At 47.9% G+C, this 19,687-nt stretch overlaps 1 protein-coding gene across 1 annotated transcript in view; it reads left to right on the plus strand.

Annotated features, from left to right (window-relative positions):
• Window positions 1-4,754: 4,754 nt before the first annotated feature.
• LMO1 (LIM domain only 1) overlaps window positions 4,755-19,687 on the plus strand; it is a 301,575-nt gene continuing 286,642 nt past the window's right edge. Inside the window, exon 1 of the mRNA XM_073659077.1 lies at window positions 4,755-5,113. Within this exon, the coding sequence (XP_073515178.1) occupies window positions 5,092-5,113 (22 nt within the window). The 5' untranslated portion in view covers window positions 4,755-5,091. The remainder of the gene's footprint in view (window positions 5,114-19,687) is intronic.

Genomic DNA, 19,687 nt, shown 5'->3' on the forward strand with positions numbered 1-19,687 from the left:
GGAAAAAGAGAAGAAAGGGAAGGAGGAAAAGTCAGAGAAAGAAAAAGGAGATAATGAAAGAGAGAAAAAGAAAAGATAAAGGAGAGAAAGAAAAAGGAGATAATGAAAGAGAGAGAAAAAAGAAAAGATAAAGGAGAGAAAGAAAAGGGGGATAATGAAAGAGAGAAAAAGAAAAGATAAAGGAGAGAAAGAAGAGGCAGCAAGAAGGCGAAGGAAAAAGAGAAGAAAGGGAAGGAGGAAAAGTCAGAGAAAGAAAAAGGAGATAATGAAAGAGAGAGAAAAAAGAAAAGATAAAGGAGAGAAAGAAAAGGGGGATAATGAAAGAGAGAAAAAGAAAAGATAAAGGAGAGAAAGAAGAGGCAGCAAGAAGGCGAAGGAAAAAGAGAAGAAAGGGAAGGAGGAAAAGTCAGAGAAAGAAAAAGGAGATAATGAAAGAGAGAGAAAAAAGAAAACATAAAGGAGAGAAAGAAAAGGGGGATAATGAAAGAGAGAAAAAGAAAAGATAAAGGAGAGAAAGAAGAGGCAGCAAGAAGGTGAAGGAAAAAGAGAAGAAAGGGAAGGAGGAAAAGTCAGAGAAAGAAAAAGGAGATAATGAAAGAGAGAAAAAAAGAAAAGATAAAGAAAGGAGAGAAAGAAAAATGAGATAATGAAAGAGAAAGAAAAAGAAAAGATAAAGAAAGAAAAATGAGATAATGAAAGAGAGAAAAAAAAAAGATAAAGGAGAGAAAGAAAAAGGAGATAATGAAAGAGAAAGAAAAAAATTATAAAGAAAGAAAAGAGAAATAGCAAGAAAAGTCCAAAGGAAGAAAAAATGAAAGGAGCAAAAAAAAGGAGAGAAAAAATAGCAAAAAAAAAAGAAAGAAAGAATAGACAGCAAGAAGGCGAAGGAAAAAGAAGAAAGGGAAGGAGGAAAAGTGAAAGAAAGAAAAATGAGATAATGAAAGAGAGAAAGAAAAAGAAAAGAAAGAAAGGAGAGAAGGAAAAAGGAAGAAAAGTACAAAAGAAGAAAAAGTGAAAGGACGGAGAGAAAGGGAAAAAAAATAGCAACAAAAAAAAAGAAAGAAAAAGAAAAAGAATGAAAAAGAAAGAGAGATGGAAGGAGAAAAACAGAGAGAGAGAAAGAGTAGAAGAGACTGCGGACAGTGACTGCACATTTATGTTATAACACATTCACCATCACAACCACTGGTAATGATGGGAGAAGTTCGTGTTTCAGGTCCTCACTCAGGGGACACACGCACACACTGTATGTCACACACTATGTCACACACTGTATGTCGCACACTGTATGTCGCACACTATGTCACACACTGTATGTCGCACACTATGTCGCACACACTGTATGTCACACACTGTATGTCGCACACTGTATGTCACACACTGTATGTCGCACACTGTATGTCACACACTGTATGTCACACACTGTATGTCGCACACTATGTCGCACACACTGTATGTCACACACTGTATGTCGCACACTGTATGTCACACACTGTATGTCGCACACTATGTCGCACACACTGTATGTCACACACTGTATGTCGCACACTGTATGTCACACACTGTATGTCGCACACTGTATGTCACACACTGTATGTCGCACACTATGTCGCACACACTGTATGTCGCACACTGTATGTCGCACACTGTATGTCGCACACTGTATGTCGCACACACTCTCTTATTAGGGACCTGTCAGTCTTTGTGTTGTTCTATAATAACTTATTGTACTATAATGTACAGAGGCTGCGAGGAGCCACGACTGTCCCAATGTAATAAATCTACTCAGTGATGTCACCGTACACTATAGTGATGTCACCGTACACTAGTGATGTCACCATACACTGCAGTGATGTCACCGTACACTATAGTGATGTCACCGTACACTAGTGATGTCACCATACACTGCAGTGATGTCACCGTACACTATAGTGATGTCACCGTACATTGCAGTGATGTCACCATACATTACAGTGATGTCACTATACACTATAGTGATGTCACCGTACATTGCAGTGATGTCACCGTACACTATAGTGATGTCACCGTACACTAGTGATGTCACCATACACTGCAGTGATGTCACCGTACACTATAGTGATGTCACCGTACATTGCAGTGATGTCACCGTACATTGCAGTGATGTCACCATACATTACAGTGATGTCACTATACACTATAGTGATGTCACCGTACATTGCAGTGATGTCACCGTACATTACAGTGATGTCACCGTACACTATAGTGATGTCACCATACACTACAGTGATGTCATTGTACACTAGTGATGTCATTGTGCACTATAGTGATGTCACCATACACTAGTGATGTCACCGTACACTACAGTGATGTCATCATACACTATAGTGATGTCACCGTACACTATAGTGATGTCATCATACACTATAGTGATGTCACCGTACACTAGTGATGTCACCATACACTAGTGATGTCCCCGTACACTACAGTGATGTCATCATACACTATAGTGATGTCACCGTACACTATAGTGATGTCACCGTACACTAGTGATGTCACCATACACTGCAGTGATGTCACCATACATTACAGTGATGTCACCGTCCACTATAGTGATATCACCGTACATTGCAGTGATGTCACCGTACATTACAATGATGTCACCGTACACTATAGTGATGTCACCATGCACTACAGTGATGTCACCGTACACTATAGTGATGTCACCGTACACTAGTGATGTCACCATACACGACAGTGATGTCACCGTACACTATAGTGATGTCACCGTACACTGCAGTGATGTCACCGTATGTCGCACACTATGTCACACACTGTATGTCGCACACTGTATGTCACACACTGTATGTCGCACACTGTATGTCGCACACTATGTCGCACACACTGTATGTCACACACTGTATGTCGCACACTGTATGTCACACACTGTATGTCGCACACTGTATGTCACACACTGTATGTCACACACTGTATGTCGCACACTGTATGTCGCACACTATGTCGCACACACTGTATGTCACACACTGTATGTCGCACACTGTATGTCACACACTGTATGTCGCACACTATGTCGCACACACTGTATGTCACACACTGTATGTCGCACACTGTATGTCACACACTGTATGTCGCACACTATGTCGCACACACTGTATGTCACACACTGTATGTCGCACACTGTATGTCACACACTGTATGTCGCACACTATGTCGCACACACTGTATGTCACACACTGTATGTCGCACACTGTATGTCACACACTGTATGTCGCACACTATGTCGCACACACTGTATGTTACACACTGTATGTCGCACACTGTATGTCGCACACACTCTCTTATTAGGGACCTGTCAGTCTTTGTGTTGTTCTATAATAACTTATTGTACTATAATGTACAGAGGCTGCGAGGAGCCACGACTGTCCCAATGTAATAAATCTACTCAGTGATGTCACCGTACACTAGTGATGTCACCATACACTGCAGTGATGTCACCGTACACTATAGTGATGTCACCGTACATTGCAGTGATGTCACCGTACATTACAGTGATGTCACCGTACACTATAGTGATGTCACCATACACTACAGTGATGTCATTGTACACTAGTGATGTCATTGTGCACTATAGTGATGTCACCATACACTAGTGATGTCACCGTACACTACAGTGATGTCATCATACACTATAGTGATGTCACCGTACACTAGTGATGTCACCATACACTGCAGTGATGTCATCATACATTACAGTGATGTCACCGTCCACTATAGTGATGTCACCGTACATTGCAGTGATGTCACCGTACATTACAGTGATGTCACCGTACACTATAGTGATGTCACCATACACTACAGTGATGTCACCGTACACTATAGTGATGTCACCGTACACTAGTGATGTCATTGTGCACTATAGTGATGTCACCGTACACTAGTGATGTCACCATACACTACAGTGATGTCACCGTACACTAGTGATGTCACCGTACACTACAGTGATGTCATTATACACTACAGCGATGTCACCATACACTATAGTGATGTCACCGTACACTATAGTGATGTCACCGTACACTACAGTGATTTTACCGTACACTATAGTGATGTCACCGTACACTAGTGATGTCATTGTGCACTATAGTGATGTCACCGTACACTAGTGATGTCACCATACACTACAGTGATGTCATCGTACACTATAGTGATGTCACCGTACACTACAGTGATGTCATTATACACTACAGCGATGTCACCATACACTATAGTGATGTCACTGTACCCTAAAGTGATGTCATTGTGCACTATAGTGATGTCACCGTACACTAGTGATGTCACCATACACTATAGTGATGTCACCGTACAGCACTGTGATGTCATTGTTGGACGTAGCCGGCTGCTCCAGGCCCCGGAGTTCCCGGCCGCCCTCAGCTTGTGACTTTGGTGGCCGCTCCGGTAGCGGGGCTGATGGCGGCTCCGGTGCTCGGCGCTGTGCAGACACATAGAGCAGCCGGATCTCGGCTCCTGCCGCCGTGTCGTCGTCGTCCTCCTCCTGCACACGTACGATCACTGACTGCGCTTTTGTGTTTTGTCAGAATTAATGAGAAAAGTTCTCTTGCCCTGGGGGTAATTAGTGTCCTTGGAGTTAAATAAGCTAATACTTAGACACCCCTCGCACAGCCAATTATGTTTGTGTATTGAATAATTGATTCAAAGGAGGGGGATGGGCTGCTAATCAGATCTCAGCATAATGAATTGATTTAATTAACGAGGGATCTTAGGGTCTGGGAGAAGCCGGCGCATTTCTCCGGCAGCAGCAGCAGCGGCGGCAGCAGCAGAGCACACGCCGGCACAGCCGCCTGCACGCAGCCACCATCACACCAGCACATTGTATCCCGGGAGCCCGGCAGTTTCTGTACGGAGCAGCGATCAGGAGGCTTCTGCTGAATGTGATCCAGGCTGAGACGTCCCTGGACCCCGCAGAGGACGATCGCCGCCTCCTCGCCTGCTCCGTCTCCTCTCCTCTCCGTGTTGGAGGCTCCTGGTGACGGCGGAGCAGCCGAGCTCGGGCTCCCTGCAGACTCTGGGAGGATGGTGCTGGACAAGGAGGACGGTGAGTGGCCGTTATGTATCCTCGCTCCATTGTGATTGTGGCGCTCTGCACACCGCTCTGCTCTCGGCACGCTTCCGCTCGCCGCTCTGCTCGTTTTTATTCTCCGCTCTGCACTGCAGCACGGCTCCGTACTCCGGCTCTGCCGTCTGCCATCGCCTCCTTCCTCCTCGCTCGTTTTTCCCTGTGTTCATTGATTCCCGGCGTCTGCAGATTCCTCCTATTAATAGACTGGAGAGCATGAGGCATTAGCCGCCGCTGCCGCCGCCGGTGCCGGGGAGGAATCCTTGGGCTGGAGCGGAACTAATTTACTTTTCAGATGAGACATGTGAAGGACGGGACTGACAGGAAACAAGTTTTCGGTTGTCCACGTATCTGTAGTCTGGCAGGAGGGATGGCGAGCGCTCGGGGGAGGGGGTCGGAGATGTTTGACACCTGAGCGCCGATTCTCAGGGAGACGGAGATTTTATTTTTTTTTTAATTGTAGAATTGAAAATTTTGCAAAGATGGGAAAAATTCACGGATGGAAGGAAAAGGCGATGGAAAGAGCGGGTAACGGCGAGCGGGGGAAGGGGGGGCTCATTACTGACACACGGACGGCCGTCTGTATCAGATGGTCCCAGGGAGGAAAAACAAACTCGACCTTCCTCATCCTCATCAGGTTGCATTAGGAGCTGTGGTAAATGCCGACACCCGGGTTATTGGAGGTAAATACCAGGGACCTGTTTGACCCCGAGTCTGGGCCGGGAAGGGTTAATCAGAGTCACACGTTACAGTTACAAGTCATTAAACTTTGGTTTTCATCACCCTCATCCTCCTCGGCAGACAGGTATCGGGGACCTGGTCAGCTTCGAGGGCAGACAGGGAATGGTTAATGGAGCAGTTCTTATCACTCCCATCATCCGCACCAGATTGCATTGGAGTTGTGGTACGTGCAGACATTTGGGTTCTAGTAGTGGAGTACAGGGGACCTGCTTGGTTCCCCGTGCAGACAGGGAAGGGTTAATGGCGCAGCCGCCGGTCACCGGTCCCCGCCGCGGCAGCTGCTCGGGGGCATTTACCTTTCGAGATCAGCACTTTACTTCCAATCTCTCCAATCCATCTCCAAAGACGCTGGTGTGGCAGCAGCCGCCGCTGCTAATGGCCGCCAGATGTCTGACATTGATCTCCTCCTAAAAAGGTGCAATTACCCGGAGTGTAAGCAGCAGCAGAGCTGCGGGGTCGTCGCAGCAGCAGCAGCACTTATGGCGGGGACGCGGGCAGGTGTCTCCAAGACGACAAATGTACGAGGGGGTGAAGTGGCCGCACCGGGGTCACCTCCTTGGGTATATAGCCTTTACATTTATATAGCGGCCATATATTCCGCAGCGCTGTACACAGATTGTCATCACTCGCATCAGTCCCTGTCCCCATAGGGCTCAGATATTGTCCTGACCAACAGCGCACACAGAGGGGCTCACTGCTGCTGTGAGGGGCTTCTCGGCTCCGCTCCCCGCCCTGTGGGTCATTATCAGCCTGAATTCTCTCCACGAGGAAACTTCATCTAAGAGTCCAGCAAGAGAAGGAAGCGAAGAGTCAAAGGGGCAGCGCTGCCAAGGTCTGCAGGGCAAGGGCAGCGCTGCCGAGGTCTGCAGGGCAAGGGCAGCGCTGCCGAGGTCTGCAGGGCAAGGGGCAGCGCTGCCGAGGTCTGCAGGGCAAGGGCATGTGCTGCCGAGGTCTGCAGGGCAAGGGCATGTGCTGCCGAGGTCTGCAGGGCAAGGGGATGTGCTGCCGAGGTCTGCAGGGCAAGGGGCAGCGCTGCCGAGGTCGGCAGGGCAAGGGGCAGCGCTGCCGAGGTCGGCAGGGCAAGGGGCAGCGCTGCCGAGGTCTGCAGGGCAAGGGGCAGCGCTGCCGAGGTCTGCAGGGCAAGGGGCAGCGCTGCCGTGGTCTGCAGGGCAAGGGGAAGCGCTGGCGAGGTCTGCAGGGCAAGGGGAAGTGCTGGCGAGGTCTGCAGGGCAAGGGGAAGTGCTGGCGAGGTCTGCGGAGGCTGGACGCAGCCCTGGTGAGGTCCGCGGAGACTAAAGGCGGTACTGGTGAAGTCCACAGAGGCTGGATGCAGCACTGGTGAGGTCCGCGGGGGCTGAAGGCAGTGCTGGTGAGGTCCACAGAGGCTTGAAGCAGTGCTGGTGAGGTTCATGGGGGCTGGGGGCAGTGCTGGTGAGGTCCGTGGGGGCTGGGGGCAGTGCTGGTGAGGTCCACGGAGGCTGGAGGCAGTGCTGGTGAGGTCCACGGAGGCTGGAGGTGGTGCTGTGAGGTCCGTGGGGGCTGGTGGCAGTGCTGGTGAGGTCTGCAGAGGCTGGAGGCGGTGCTCATCAGGTCCGCGGAGGCTGGAGGTGGTGCTGGTGAGGTCCGCGGAGGCTGGAGGCGGTGCTGATGAGGTCCACGGAGGCTGGAGGCAGTGCTGATGAGGTCCACGGAGGCTGGAGGCAGTGCTGGTGATGTCCACAGAGGCTGGAGGCGGTGCTGGTGAGGTCCGTGGAAGCTGGAGGCGGTGCTGGTGAGGTCCACGGAGGCTGGAGGTGGTGCTGGTGAGGTCTGCGGAGGTTGGAGGCGGTGTTGGTGAGGTCTGCGGAGGCTGGAGGTGGTGCTGGTGGGGTCGGCGGAGGCTGGAGGCGGTGCTGGTGAGGTCCGTGGAGGCTGGAGTTGGTGCTGGTGAGGTCTGAGGAGGTTGGAGGCGGTGCTGGTGGAGTCGGCGGAGGCTGAAGGCAGTGCTGGTGGGGTCAGTGGAGGCTGGAGGCGGTGCTGGTGGGATCGACGGAGGTTGGAGGCGGTGCTGGTGAGGTCCGTGGAGGCTGGAGGCGGTGCTGGTGAGGTCCACGGAGGCTGGAGGCAGTGCTGGTGATGTCCACAGAGGCTGGAGGCGGTGCTGGTGAGGTCCGTGGAAGCTGGAGGCGGTGCTGGTGAGGTCCACGGAGGCTGGAGGTGGTGCTGGTGAGGTCTGCGGAGGTTGGAGGCGGTGTTGGTGAGGTCTGCGGAGGCTGGAGGTGGTGCTGGTGGGGTCGGCGGAGGCTGGAGGCGGTGCTGGTGGGGTCGGCGGAGGCTGGAGGCGGTGCTGGTGAGGTCCGTGGAGGCTGGAGTTGGTGCTGGTGAGGTCTGAGGAGGTTGGAGGCGGTGCTGGTGGAGTCGGCGGAGGCTGAAGGCAGTGCTGGTGGGGTCAGCGGAGGCTGGAGGCGGTGCTGGTGGGATCGACGGAGGTTGGAGGCGGTGCTGGTGAGGTCCGTGGAGGCTGGAGGCGGTGCTGGTGGGGTCGGCGGAGGTGGTGCTGGTGGGGTCGGCGGAGGCGGTGCTGGTGGGGTCGGCGGAGGTGGTGCTGGTGGGGTCGGCGGAGGCTGGAGGCGGTGCTGGTGGGGTCGGCGGAGGTGGTGCTGGTGGGGTTGGCGGAGGCGGTGCTGGTGGGGTCGGCGGAGGTGGTGCTGGTGGGGTCGGCGGAGGCTGGAGGCGGTGCTGGTGAGGTCCGTGGTGGCGGTGCTGGTGGGGTCGGCGGAGGCAGCGCTGGTGCTGGGACCATTTACTGCTCTCACATTGACGCTCTCATCCACATAAGATCTTTCATTCTTTCATTTTCAGCAGGTTTTCGTTTTGCCTCTGTGGCTGGGGTCTGTAATTCGGGGTAATTGGCCGATCACTGAGGGCCGGATCTGGGGGCTCCTGGGGGCAGAGTTCCATTTTGCCCTCTGGGGGCGCTTAGTCTTGGAGTTGGAGGGAAGGTGACAATAGTTTGTAGTTTTTTATTTGTTCATTGAGACGATTTTTCCAGCGTTTCCGGTTGTGTTTTCTATTTTGTAACGAGTGTTTTTTTTCTGGTATTTTTTTAAGTTTCGTATAAAAACCACGGAGTCTGCGATCAGTAAGAAATAAATAAAAAAAAGCCCCCAAAATGCTGCAAAACGCAGTGTGAATAGAGCCGTATGCAGCGAGATAGGAGACGGGTAATATGAAGGGACGGTGTGGAGTAACGATGAATATGTTATATGATATATAATATGCGGCAGTAATGAGAGATCGGATGTAACAGGATGGAGGTGGCTGCAACAATGTAACAACCTGTGATGTGAAAACAGTAACCTACAACGAGACTTTGGGCCGAGTCATTATTACATTTGTGCTTTTTTTCTACTTCTTGTATCTTTTTTGCCCGTTTTTCATTTGTGTCTTATACTTCTTTTACTTTGTGCCTTTTTTTTCTATAGACTATTCTACGTATTCGCCTGTTTGTTTTCTACGTTCGTCATCGTGTGCGAGGTTTTGGGGGTTTACAGATGTTTGTGGCTATTTCATAAATTGTGACTTTTTAAAAAGTTGATAACTTTTTTGTGAAAATGTCCCCCAGTCTCCCAGTGTGATTTTTTTATTTTTTTTTTGTACATCTAGAATTTTTGTACAAATTTATTTGAGCAGAACGTGCCACTTCTTCTGCACAACAAACTCACAAAAAAAAAAAAGGTAAAAGGCAAAATCTAAGAGCTTTTCCATGTTGCGCAAAAGTCATGAACCTCGTTCACCGTTTTGAATGTTTGGCGTAAAACGCAAAATATACGAAAAAAAATGAAAAGTGACTCAAAAAAACCTGCTGTGAAGGCGGAATTTGATCCCAATATGTAACAATGTGGGAGCACATGTGATAGTGATCGAGTGCGTCCGACATCAGTATATACATATATATACTCCGCCATCATCTATCCCTCATTATACAAATGGAGCTTACACTCTACACACCAGCATCTGTGAGGATATGTGTAGCCCCCCGCTATCAGGAGTGCCCACCCAGGTGCCGGATCACTGGTGCGAATGTTTCCATCTGGCGACACCTCCAGTCCGGGTGGAGTTTCCCTTCTCACCCCGTCGCCCGCGCACTTCTCACCCCGTCGCCCGCTCACTTCTCACCCCGTCGCCCGCTCACTTCTCACCCCGCCGCCCGCTCACTTCTCACCCCGCCGCCCGCGCACTTCTCACCCCGCCGCCCGCGCACTTCTCACCCCGTCGCCCGCTCACTTCTCACCCCGTCGCCCGCTCACTTCTCACCCCGTCGCCCGCTCACTTCTCACCCCGCCGCCCGCTCACTTCTCACCCCGCCGCCCGCTCACTTCTCACCCCGCCGCCCGCTCACTTCTCACCCCGCCGCCCGCGCACTTCTCACCCCGCCGCCCGCGCACTTCTCACCCCGCCGCCCGCGCACTTCTCACCCCGTCGCCCGCGCACTTCTCACCCCGTCGCCCGCTCACTTCTCACCCCGTCGCCCGCGCACTTCTCACCCCGTCGCCCGCTCACTTCTCACCCCGTCGCCCGCTCACTTCTCACCCCGTCGCCCGCTCACTTCTCACCCCGTCGCCCGCTCACTTCTCACCCCGTCGCCCGCTCACTTCTCACCCCGTCGCCCGCTCACTTCTCACCCCGTCGCCCGCGCACTTCTCACCCCGTCACCCGCTCACTTCTCACCCCGTCGCCCGCTCACTTCTCACCCCGGCGCCCGCTCACTTCTCACCCCGTCGCCCGCTCACTTCTCACCCCGTCGCCCGCGCACTTCTCACCCCGGCGCCCGCGCACTTCTCACCCCGGCGCCCGCGCACTTCTCACCCCGTCGCCCGCTCACTTCTCACCCCGTCGCCCGCTCACTTCTCACCCCGTCGCCCGCTCACTTCTCACCCCGTCGCCCGCGCACTTCTCACCCCGTCGCCCGCGCACTTCTCACCCCGGCGCCCGCGCACTTCTCACCCCGTCGCCCGCTCACTTCTCACCCCGTCGCCCGCTCACTTCTCACCCCGTCGCCCGCGCACTTCTCACCCCGTCGCCCGCTCACTTCTCACCCCGTCGCCCGCTCACTTCTCACCCCGTCGCCCGCTCACTTCTCACCCCGTCGCCCGCGCACTTCTCACCCCGGCGCCCGCGCACTTCTCACCCCGGCGCCCGGGCTCCATCCTGCCTGTCCCGCCGCTATCGGCGGAGGTCACCTTGCTGATCCATTCTAGGCGGAGTGGACATGATCGCACCCGGTGCCACGCTCCATTCTGTGCCAATCTGTTCTTACCGGTAATAAAACTTTATACAGATGGCAAATCCTCGGTGGCGGCTGCGGGGGAAGGTAATTGGAGATTCTGTTTTAAGTAGCATATTTTTCATTACGCCGCGATGAAATGACTTAAAAAGATTGCAGGCCGCGCTGATCAATACCTCTGTGCGTAACGCTTCCTTTAATCATGCAAAGTAAGTGACATTTTCAGTATCTGTAGCGGAGGGCGAGGAGCGGAGGGCGAGGAGCGGAGGGCGAGCCGCACACTGATTGTCAGCAGAGCAGCGGGGCGCCTCCCCAGCCACGAGCGGAGCCGCACATCTGACGGGCAGAGCACAAGATTTCCTATTTTCCTTCAAGACATTGCAGTAAACTTAGAAAACTCAAAGCTGCAGAGATCAGTGGGCGCCGCCGCTTATCAGCCTGGAAGCTCTCATGAAAGGTGCGCGGCTAAGTGGCTATTGATTGTATATAAATATATAAAGGTCAAACGATAAAGCGCGCAGCACCGCCCAGACAGCGGCAGCCGGGGGAGGCAGAAACTGACAGGAGGAGATGTCGCCTGCAGTCCTATGTAACCACAGATAACACAGTGATAACTCTCTGAGTACAGATAATGTAGTAGATGTCGCCTGCAGTCCTATGTAACACCACAGATAACACAGTGATATCTCTCTGAGTACAGATAATGTAGTAGATGTCACCTGCAGTCCTATGTAACCACAGATAACACAGTGATAACTCTCTGAGTACAGATAATGTAGTAGATGTCACCTGCAGTCCTATGTAACACCACAGATAACAGTGATAACTCTCTGAGTACAGATAATGTAGTAGATGTCACCTGCAGTCCTATGTAACACCACAGATTACACAGTGATAACTCGCTGAGTACAGATAATGTAGTAGATGTCACCTGCAGTCCCATGTAACACCACAGATAACACAGTGATAACTCTCTGAGTACAGATAATGTAGTAGATGTCACCTGCAGTCCTATGTAACACCACAGATAACACAGTGATAACTCCCTGAGTACAGATAATGTAGTAGATGTCACCTGCAGTCCTATGTAACACCACAGATAACACAGTGATAACTCTCTGAGTACAGATAATGTAGTAGATGTCACCTGCAGTCCTATGTAACACCACAGGTAACACAGTGATAACTCTCTGAGTACAGATAATGTAGTAGATGTCACCTGCAGTCCTATGTAACACCACAGATAACACAGTGATAACTCTCTGAGTACAGATAATGTAGCAGATGTCACCTGCAGTCCCATGTAACACCACAGATAACACAGTGATAACTCTCTGATTACAGATAATGTAGTAGATGTCACCTGCAGTCCTATGTAACACCACAGATAACACAGTGATAACTCTCTGAGTACAGATAATGTAGTAGATGTCATCTGCAGTCCCATGTAACACCACAGATAACACAGTGATATCTCTCTGAGTACAGATAATGTAGTAGATGTCACCTGCAGTCCTATGTAACACCACAGATAACACAGTGATAACTCTCTGAGTACAGATAATGTAGTAGATGTCATCTGCAGTCCTATGTAACACCACAGATAACACAGTGATAACTCTCTGAGTACAGATAATGTAGTAGATGTCACCTGCAGTCCTATGTAACACCACAGGTAACACAGTGATAACTCTCTGAGTACAGATAATGTAGTAGATGTCATCTGCAGTCCTATGTAACACCACAGATAACACAGTGATATCTCTCTGAGTACAGATAATGTAGCAGATGTCACCTGCAGTCCTATGTAACACCACAGATAACACAGTGATATCTCTGAGTACAGATAATGTAGTAGATGTCACCTGCAGTCCCATGTAACACCACAGATAACACAGTGATATCTCTCTGAGTACAGATAATCTAGTAGATGTCACCTGCAGTCCTATGTAACACCACAGATAACACAGTGATAACTCTCTGAGTACAGATAATGTAGTAGATGTCATCTGCAGTCCTATGTAACACCACAGATAACACAGTGATAACTCTCTGAGTACAGATAATGTAGTAGATGTCACCTGCAGTCCTATGTAACACCACAGATAACACAGTGATAACTCTCTGAGTACAGATAATGTAGTAGATGTCACCTGCAGTCCTATGTAACAGCACAGATAACACAGTGATAACTCTCTGAGTACAGATAATGTAGTAGATGTCATCTGCAGTCCTATGTAACACCACAGATAACACAGTGATAACTCTCTGAGTACAGATAATGTAGTAGATGTCACCTGCAGTCCTATGTAACACCACAGATAACACAGTGATAACTCTCTGAGTACAGATAATGTAGTAGATGTCACCTGCAGTCCTATGTAACACCACAGATAACACAGTGATATCTCTCTGAGTACAGATAATGTAGTAGATGTCACCTGCAGTCCTATGTAACACCACAGATAACACAGTGATATCTCTCTGAGTACAGATAATGTAGTAGATGTCACCTGCAGTCCTATGTAACACCACAGATAACACAGTGATAACTCTCTGAGGACAGATAATGTAGTAGATGACACCTGCAGTCCCATGTAACACCACAGATAACACAGTGATAACTCTGAGTACAGATAATGTAGTAGATGTCACCTGCAGTCCTATGTAACACCACAGATAACACAGTGATAACTCTCTGAGTACAGATAATGTAGGAGATGTCACCATCGATTATCTATTATCTATCTATTATCTATCATCTATTATCTATCTATTATCTATCTATTATCTATCATCTATCTATTATCTATCTATCATCTATTATCTATCTATTATCTATCATCTATTATCTATCATCTATTATCTATCATCTATCTATTATCTATCTATTATCTATCATCTATCTATTATCTATCTATTATCTATCATCTATCTATTATCTATCTATCTATCTATTATCTATCATCTATCTATTATCTATCTATTATCTATCATCTATCTATTATCTATCTATTATCTATCATCTATCTATCATCTATCTATTATCTATCATCTATTATCTATCATCTATCTATTATCTATCTATCATCTATCTATTATATTATTTATCTCTTATTGATCTATTATCTATCTTTTATCTATGTATCTCTTATTGATCTATCTCCCCAGGTGTCGTCATTTCCCTGTAAACATGTTCTCGTTGTCCTTCTATTATAGAGGTCAGACCCTCTTCCGCGCCCCTCAGTCGGGCAGCGGGTCGCCGCGGTCGCGCTTTTGTTTGTTTCGTCTTCTCGGCAGGATCCTTTTCTTTTTGGGTAGAGTAATCTTTATGTGGGAATATTTGACTTATTACGATGCATGGTAAACCTGTCACTCGCCTTTATGTCACACAGACGAGCAGCGACAACACGATTAGTTACATTTATAGAGCGAAGCCACCGCACAGGGTTAACCCTGTCCCTGCCAGGGGCCGCCACAAAAGGCGAAGTTCACACCCGTCCTGAGGTAGAAGCTGCGGAATAAAGCACGAGCCGACAATGCTATTATTATATAACCTATTCTATCGTGTCCTCAGAATTATTATTCTTAGTATTATCATTGTCTCTGACATCGTGGACATTGTCATGAGTTATTATTACAGATCGCCTCTTGGGAGAGCCACCAAAGCTTGTCTTACAAGATGGTCTTCTAGGGGGGCTGACCAGTACATTATGGGGGAGCTGACAATTGTATCACCGTTCACCAGGCATCTGGTCTGGATAAGGGGAAGACCTTGTGCTAGAGGTGATCGTCTGGATACATTGCATTTCATGTTTTATTTATTTATTGTCTTTAGGATCAGTTTTATTCTCCTGTTTTCTTTTTTTTATTATTATTAATTAATTGAGTTTTTATTTTTTTACATGTAGAGTTTGTGAAATCCAAACCTTTGACCATGTTTTTTAGCTATATATTTTTTTTTAGAGTTTTATAAAACCTTAAAGTGCACCTGTGCTGTGAGCTGACATTTCAGAACAAGCCGTCCTGCACATGAGAAATGACATTATTTGTGACCATTATATGATTTGTATCCTGCAGTTTTTCTACCTACACTACAAACCTCAGCAGTTTCTCCTTGCATCTTCTTTTATCTCCCTCCAAATTCTCTCCAGTCCATAGATTTTTATATATAATATATAGCAGAAGTTGTAATCTGATCCCTTGTTGCAGACAGATTTGTAGACAGATTTGAGCAGTTTTTCAGAGTGAATTGAACAGTGCAGCAGGCAGAAAGTGACTAATCAGTAAGGAAAAGGGTCGTTTTCTCTAATTTGATACATTACAATGTTTCTTATCTTCACTTGTACTGCTGATTTCTTAAAGCATACAACTAATACAGTCTCCAAAACTTGAAGGAGAAACAAATCTTTCCATTATACTTTTCTTTTGTCAATATTCCATTCTTGGCTTTAAATGGAAACAGTCAGCAGGTTTTTGCTATATAATCTGAGAGCAGCATGATGTAGGAGCAGGACCCTGATTCCAGCAATGTGTCACTTACTGGACTGCTTGCTGCAGTTTTGATAAAATCTCTGTTTTCTCTGTTGTAGATGTAGCGGTGCTCAGAATGGCGAGCTCTGTATAACCCACACTCCTGATTGGCTGCTCTGTGTACACTGTACATTGTCAGTAAGTTGCCAATCAGTGGTGGGGGCGGGGGTTACAAAGATTAGCTGGACTGCTGTGCATGTGAGAACTAGTCCTGCACTGATATTCTCCTCCTGATAAAACAATGATTGTATTGCAGCACACAGCTCAGTAAGTGACACATCCCTGGAATCAGGCTCTCTTTCTCTGTTATGCTGCTCTTAGATTAAATTGCAAAAAAACTGCTGACAGATTCCCTTTAGCTGCAAATATTAATGCACAATAATTTTCACATGTCCGGACTGAGGAAGGCGCAGCTGAAGGGGAGACAACAAATATTCAGGTACATTTACTTAAATGTCAGCGAATGGAGCCAGAGATGAGAGCTGGAAATAAATTCATGAGATAAAGTCAATTTTACATCATGTAGAATATTGGAGGCTGAAATTGAAAGAAAAAATATCTTCTCTTTTTTTTCCTTCATTTATTATTTTATACTTGCTCTTTACTGACAAATGTGAATATTCAGTATTAGGTTATTCTTGGTCATTTATTGCACATCCGCAAGATTCCATAAATGTCCAAGAAGGAATAAACATTTCAGTTTCTCATGTTTTATTTTTGAACCTTTTTATTTGAATTGCACATGGATATTACTGTCATAAAAAGGATACATTGCCGGAAAACGAAAAAAAACTGTTTTTCTTTTGTAATTATTATTTCCGTGCAAATCCTGATGTATTCTAGTTTCTGCACATAGCGCACAATAAATTGGCACCACCTGTATTCTGCAGGTTATTTTTCAGTTCTGCTGTATAGACTGGGGCAGGGCCAGCAGAGTCATCTTATTATCGCTAGAGGGCAGGGCCAGCAGAGTCATCTTATTATCGCTAGAGGGCAGGGCCAGCAGAGTCATCTTATTATCGCTAGAGGGCAGGGTCAGCAGAGTCATCTTATTATCGCTAGAGGGCAGGGTCAGCAGAGTCATCTTATTATCGCTAGAGGGCAGGGTCAGCAGAGTCATCTTATTATCGCTAGAGGGCAGGGTCAGCAGAGTCATCTTATTATCGCTAGAGGGCAGGGTCAGCAGAGTCATCTTATTATCGCTAGAGGGCAGGGCCAGCAGAGTCATCTTATTATCGCTAGAGGGCAGGGTCAGCAGAGTCATCTTATTATCACTAGAGGGCAGGGTCAGCAGAGTCATATTATCGCTAGAGGGCAGGGTCAGCAGAGTCATCTTATTATCGCTAGAGGGCAGGGTCAGCAGAGTCATCTTATTATCGCTAGAGGGCAGGGTCAGCAGAGTCATCTTATTATCGCTAGAGGGCAGGGTCAGCAGAGTCATCTTATTATCGCTAGAGGGCAGAGCCAGCAGAGTCATCTTATTATCGCTAGAGGGCAGGGTCAGCAGAGTCATCTTATTATCGCTAGAGAGCAGGGTCAGCAGAGTCATCTTATTATCGCTAGAGGGCTGAGCCAGCAGAGTCATCTTATTATCGCTAGAGGGCAGAGCCAGCAGAGTCATCTTATTATCGCTAGAGGGCAGAGCCAGCAGAGTCATCTTATTATCGCTAGAGGGCAGAGCCAGCAGAGTCATCTTATTATCGCTAGAGGGCAGGGTCAGCAGAGTCATCTTATTATCGCTAGAGGGCAGAGCCAGCAGAGTCATCTTATTATCGCTAGAGGGCAGGGTCAGCAGAGTCATCTTATTATCGCTAGAGAGCAGAGCCAGCAGAGTCATCTTATTATCGCTAGAGGGCAGGGTCAGCAGAGTCATCTTATTATCGCTAGAGGGCAGGGTCAGCAGAGTCATCTTATTATCGCTAGAGGGCAGGGTCAGCAGAGTCATCTTATTATCACTAGAGGGCAGGGTCAGCAGAGTCATCTTATTATCGCTAGAGGGCAGGGTCAGCAGAGTCATCTTATTATCGCTAGAGGGCAGGGTCAGCAGAGTCATCTTATTATCGCTAGATGGCAGGGTCAGCAGAGTCATCTTATTATCGCTAGAGGGCAGGGTCAGCAGAGTCATCTTATTACCATTAGAGCGCAAGGTCAGCACCACATATACTCCACATATACCCTATATACTCCATATATACACCACATATACTCCTCATATACTCCACATATAGACCACATATACCTCATATACCCCACATATACCCCATATATACACCACATATACTCCTCATATATACCACATATAGACCACATATACCTCACATACACTCCTCATATACTCCACATATACACCACATATAGACCACATATACCCCATATATACACCACATATACTCCTCATATATACCACATATAGACCATATATACACCCTATATACCCCATATATACCCATTTTATATACACCCTATATACCCCATATATACACCACATAAACACCATATATATAAACAACACAGGGTGAAGTATATACCTCTATTGCATCTGCCCCCAGGGAAGTGATACATTATAAATAGCTGCAACATTAAGAAATATTCTTCAGTTTTCTTCGTGTTCTTAGGACTTTTCCTTGCTAATTACCCGGTCACTATGTTGCCAGATGTTGTGTGCGCGCCGCCTCATACATTACGCTTGTCAGGAACGTCCCGGGGGATTTGTTAATGGGATGCGGCACCTAGAATTTGTCTTATGAAAAACAGCAACTAATTATAACCATATATCCATAGACGTCAGCTGTGGGGGTGGCGCTTCCACCTGGTGAATATGTCAGGCAGGTGGGAATGATCGCAGCCATCACATCATCATCATCATCGTCCACATCCAAGCTCGTCATTACTGGTGCGGTGGAATAAGTGAGATTGCAGGGATTATGGCGATTATGGAGAGCGGAAAATCATAATCAGGAATTCCACAATTGTCTATTAGATTACAGATCAATAGAACGTGGAGTAGAAAAAAAGTTAAATATGTTAGGACACAGCCACGGTCGGCGACTTTAGCTGCCTTGTCTATTGACCTCGTCTAAAGGCCTCGCGTCTCATCAGAGGCTCGGGCTGGTAATATTCCCCCATGCTTTACATTACAGCTCTGCTCGTATAAGGATGTACTTAACAGGAACTCGCTGACTGAGGGAAGGAGTCTCCAGAAAGGAGAGGGGTTTGACTGACAGCTGACTGACAGCTGACTGACTGCTGACTGACTGCTGACTGACTGCCTGCTGACTGACTGACTGCTGACTGACTGACTGCTGACTGACTGACAGCTGACTGACTGACAGCTGACTGACTGCTGACTGACTGACTGCTGAGTGCCTGCTGACTGACTGCTGACTGACTGCTGACTGACTGACTGCTGACTGACTGCTGACTGACTGCTGACTGACTGACAGCTGACTGACTGACTGCTGACTGACAGCTGACTGACAGCTGACTGAAGGATAACCTGGAACTTAGTCCCTTTACACAGGCAGCCATTCTATTATGTGAGAACGAAAACTTCTACAACTTTCTAACAGACTTTGGGATCTCCGGGGGGGAAACTTCCATTCATTAGATCCTAAAGCTCGAGATCTACACACAATATTTTTCACCTCTCCATTCTAGATAATTCTCCGCCCTGTCTTGATGCAATGTATCGGTCATGGCCGCCATCCGTCCAAGAAATTCCAGGACAGTCCGTAACTCGAGGGCACTTTTTTGCCCGGTCCGTAAAAAAAAAAAGAATGAAGACGTTTGTGATTTTTTTTTTTTCAAGCCAAAGAAACTTCTGCAGATTATTTTGAGCATAACTCTCATCATTTTACAGCTCGCAGTGACTGCGGCCGGGGTCTGAGATCAGCGTTCTGGGCTGTGGACGGGTCACTGATAATCATAAGGATTTATTATCGTTTTCCAATGTGTCCATAAATAATATTGTCCGTCTGTGATTTTTTTGATAAGTCGTCCAGAAAAAAATAAAA

The sequence above is a fragment of the Phyllobates terribilis genome, unplaced genomic scaffold, assembly GCF_046119375.1.
Source record: "Phyllobates terribilis strain yellow unplaced genomic scaffold, ASM4611937v1 Scaffold_13__5_contigs__length_258822181, whole genome shotgun sequence".
Taxonomy (NCBI): Eukaryota; Metazoa; Chordata; class Amphibia; order Anura; family Dendrobatidae; genus Phyllobates; species Phyllobates terribilis.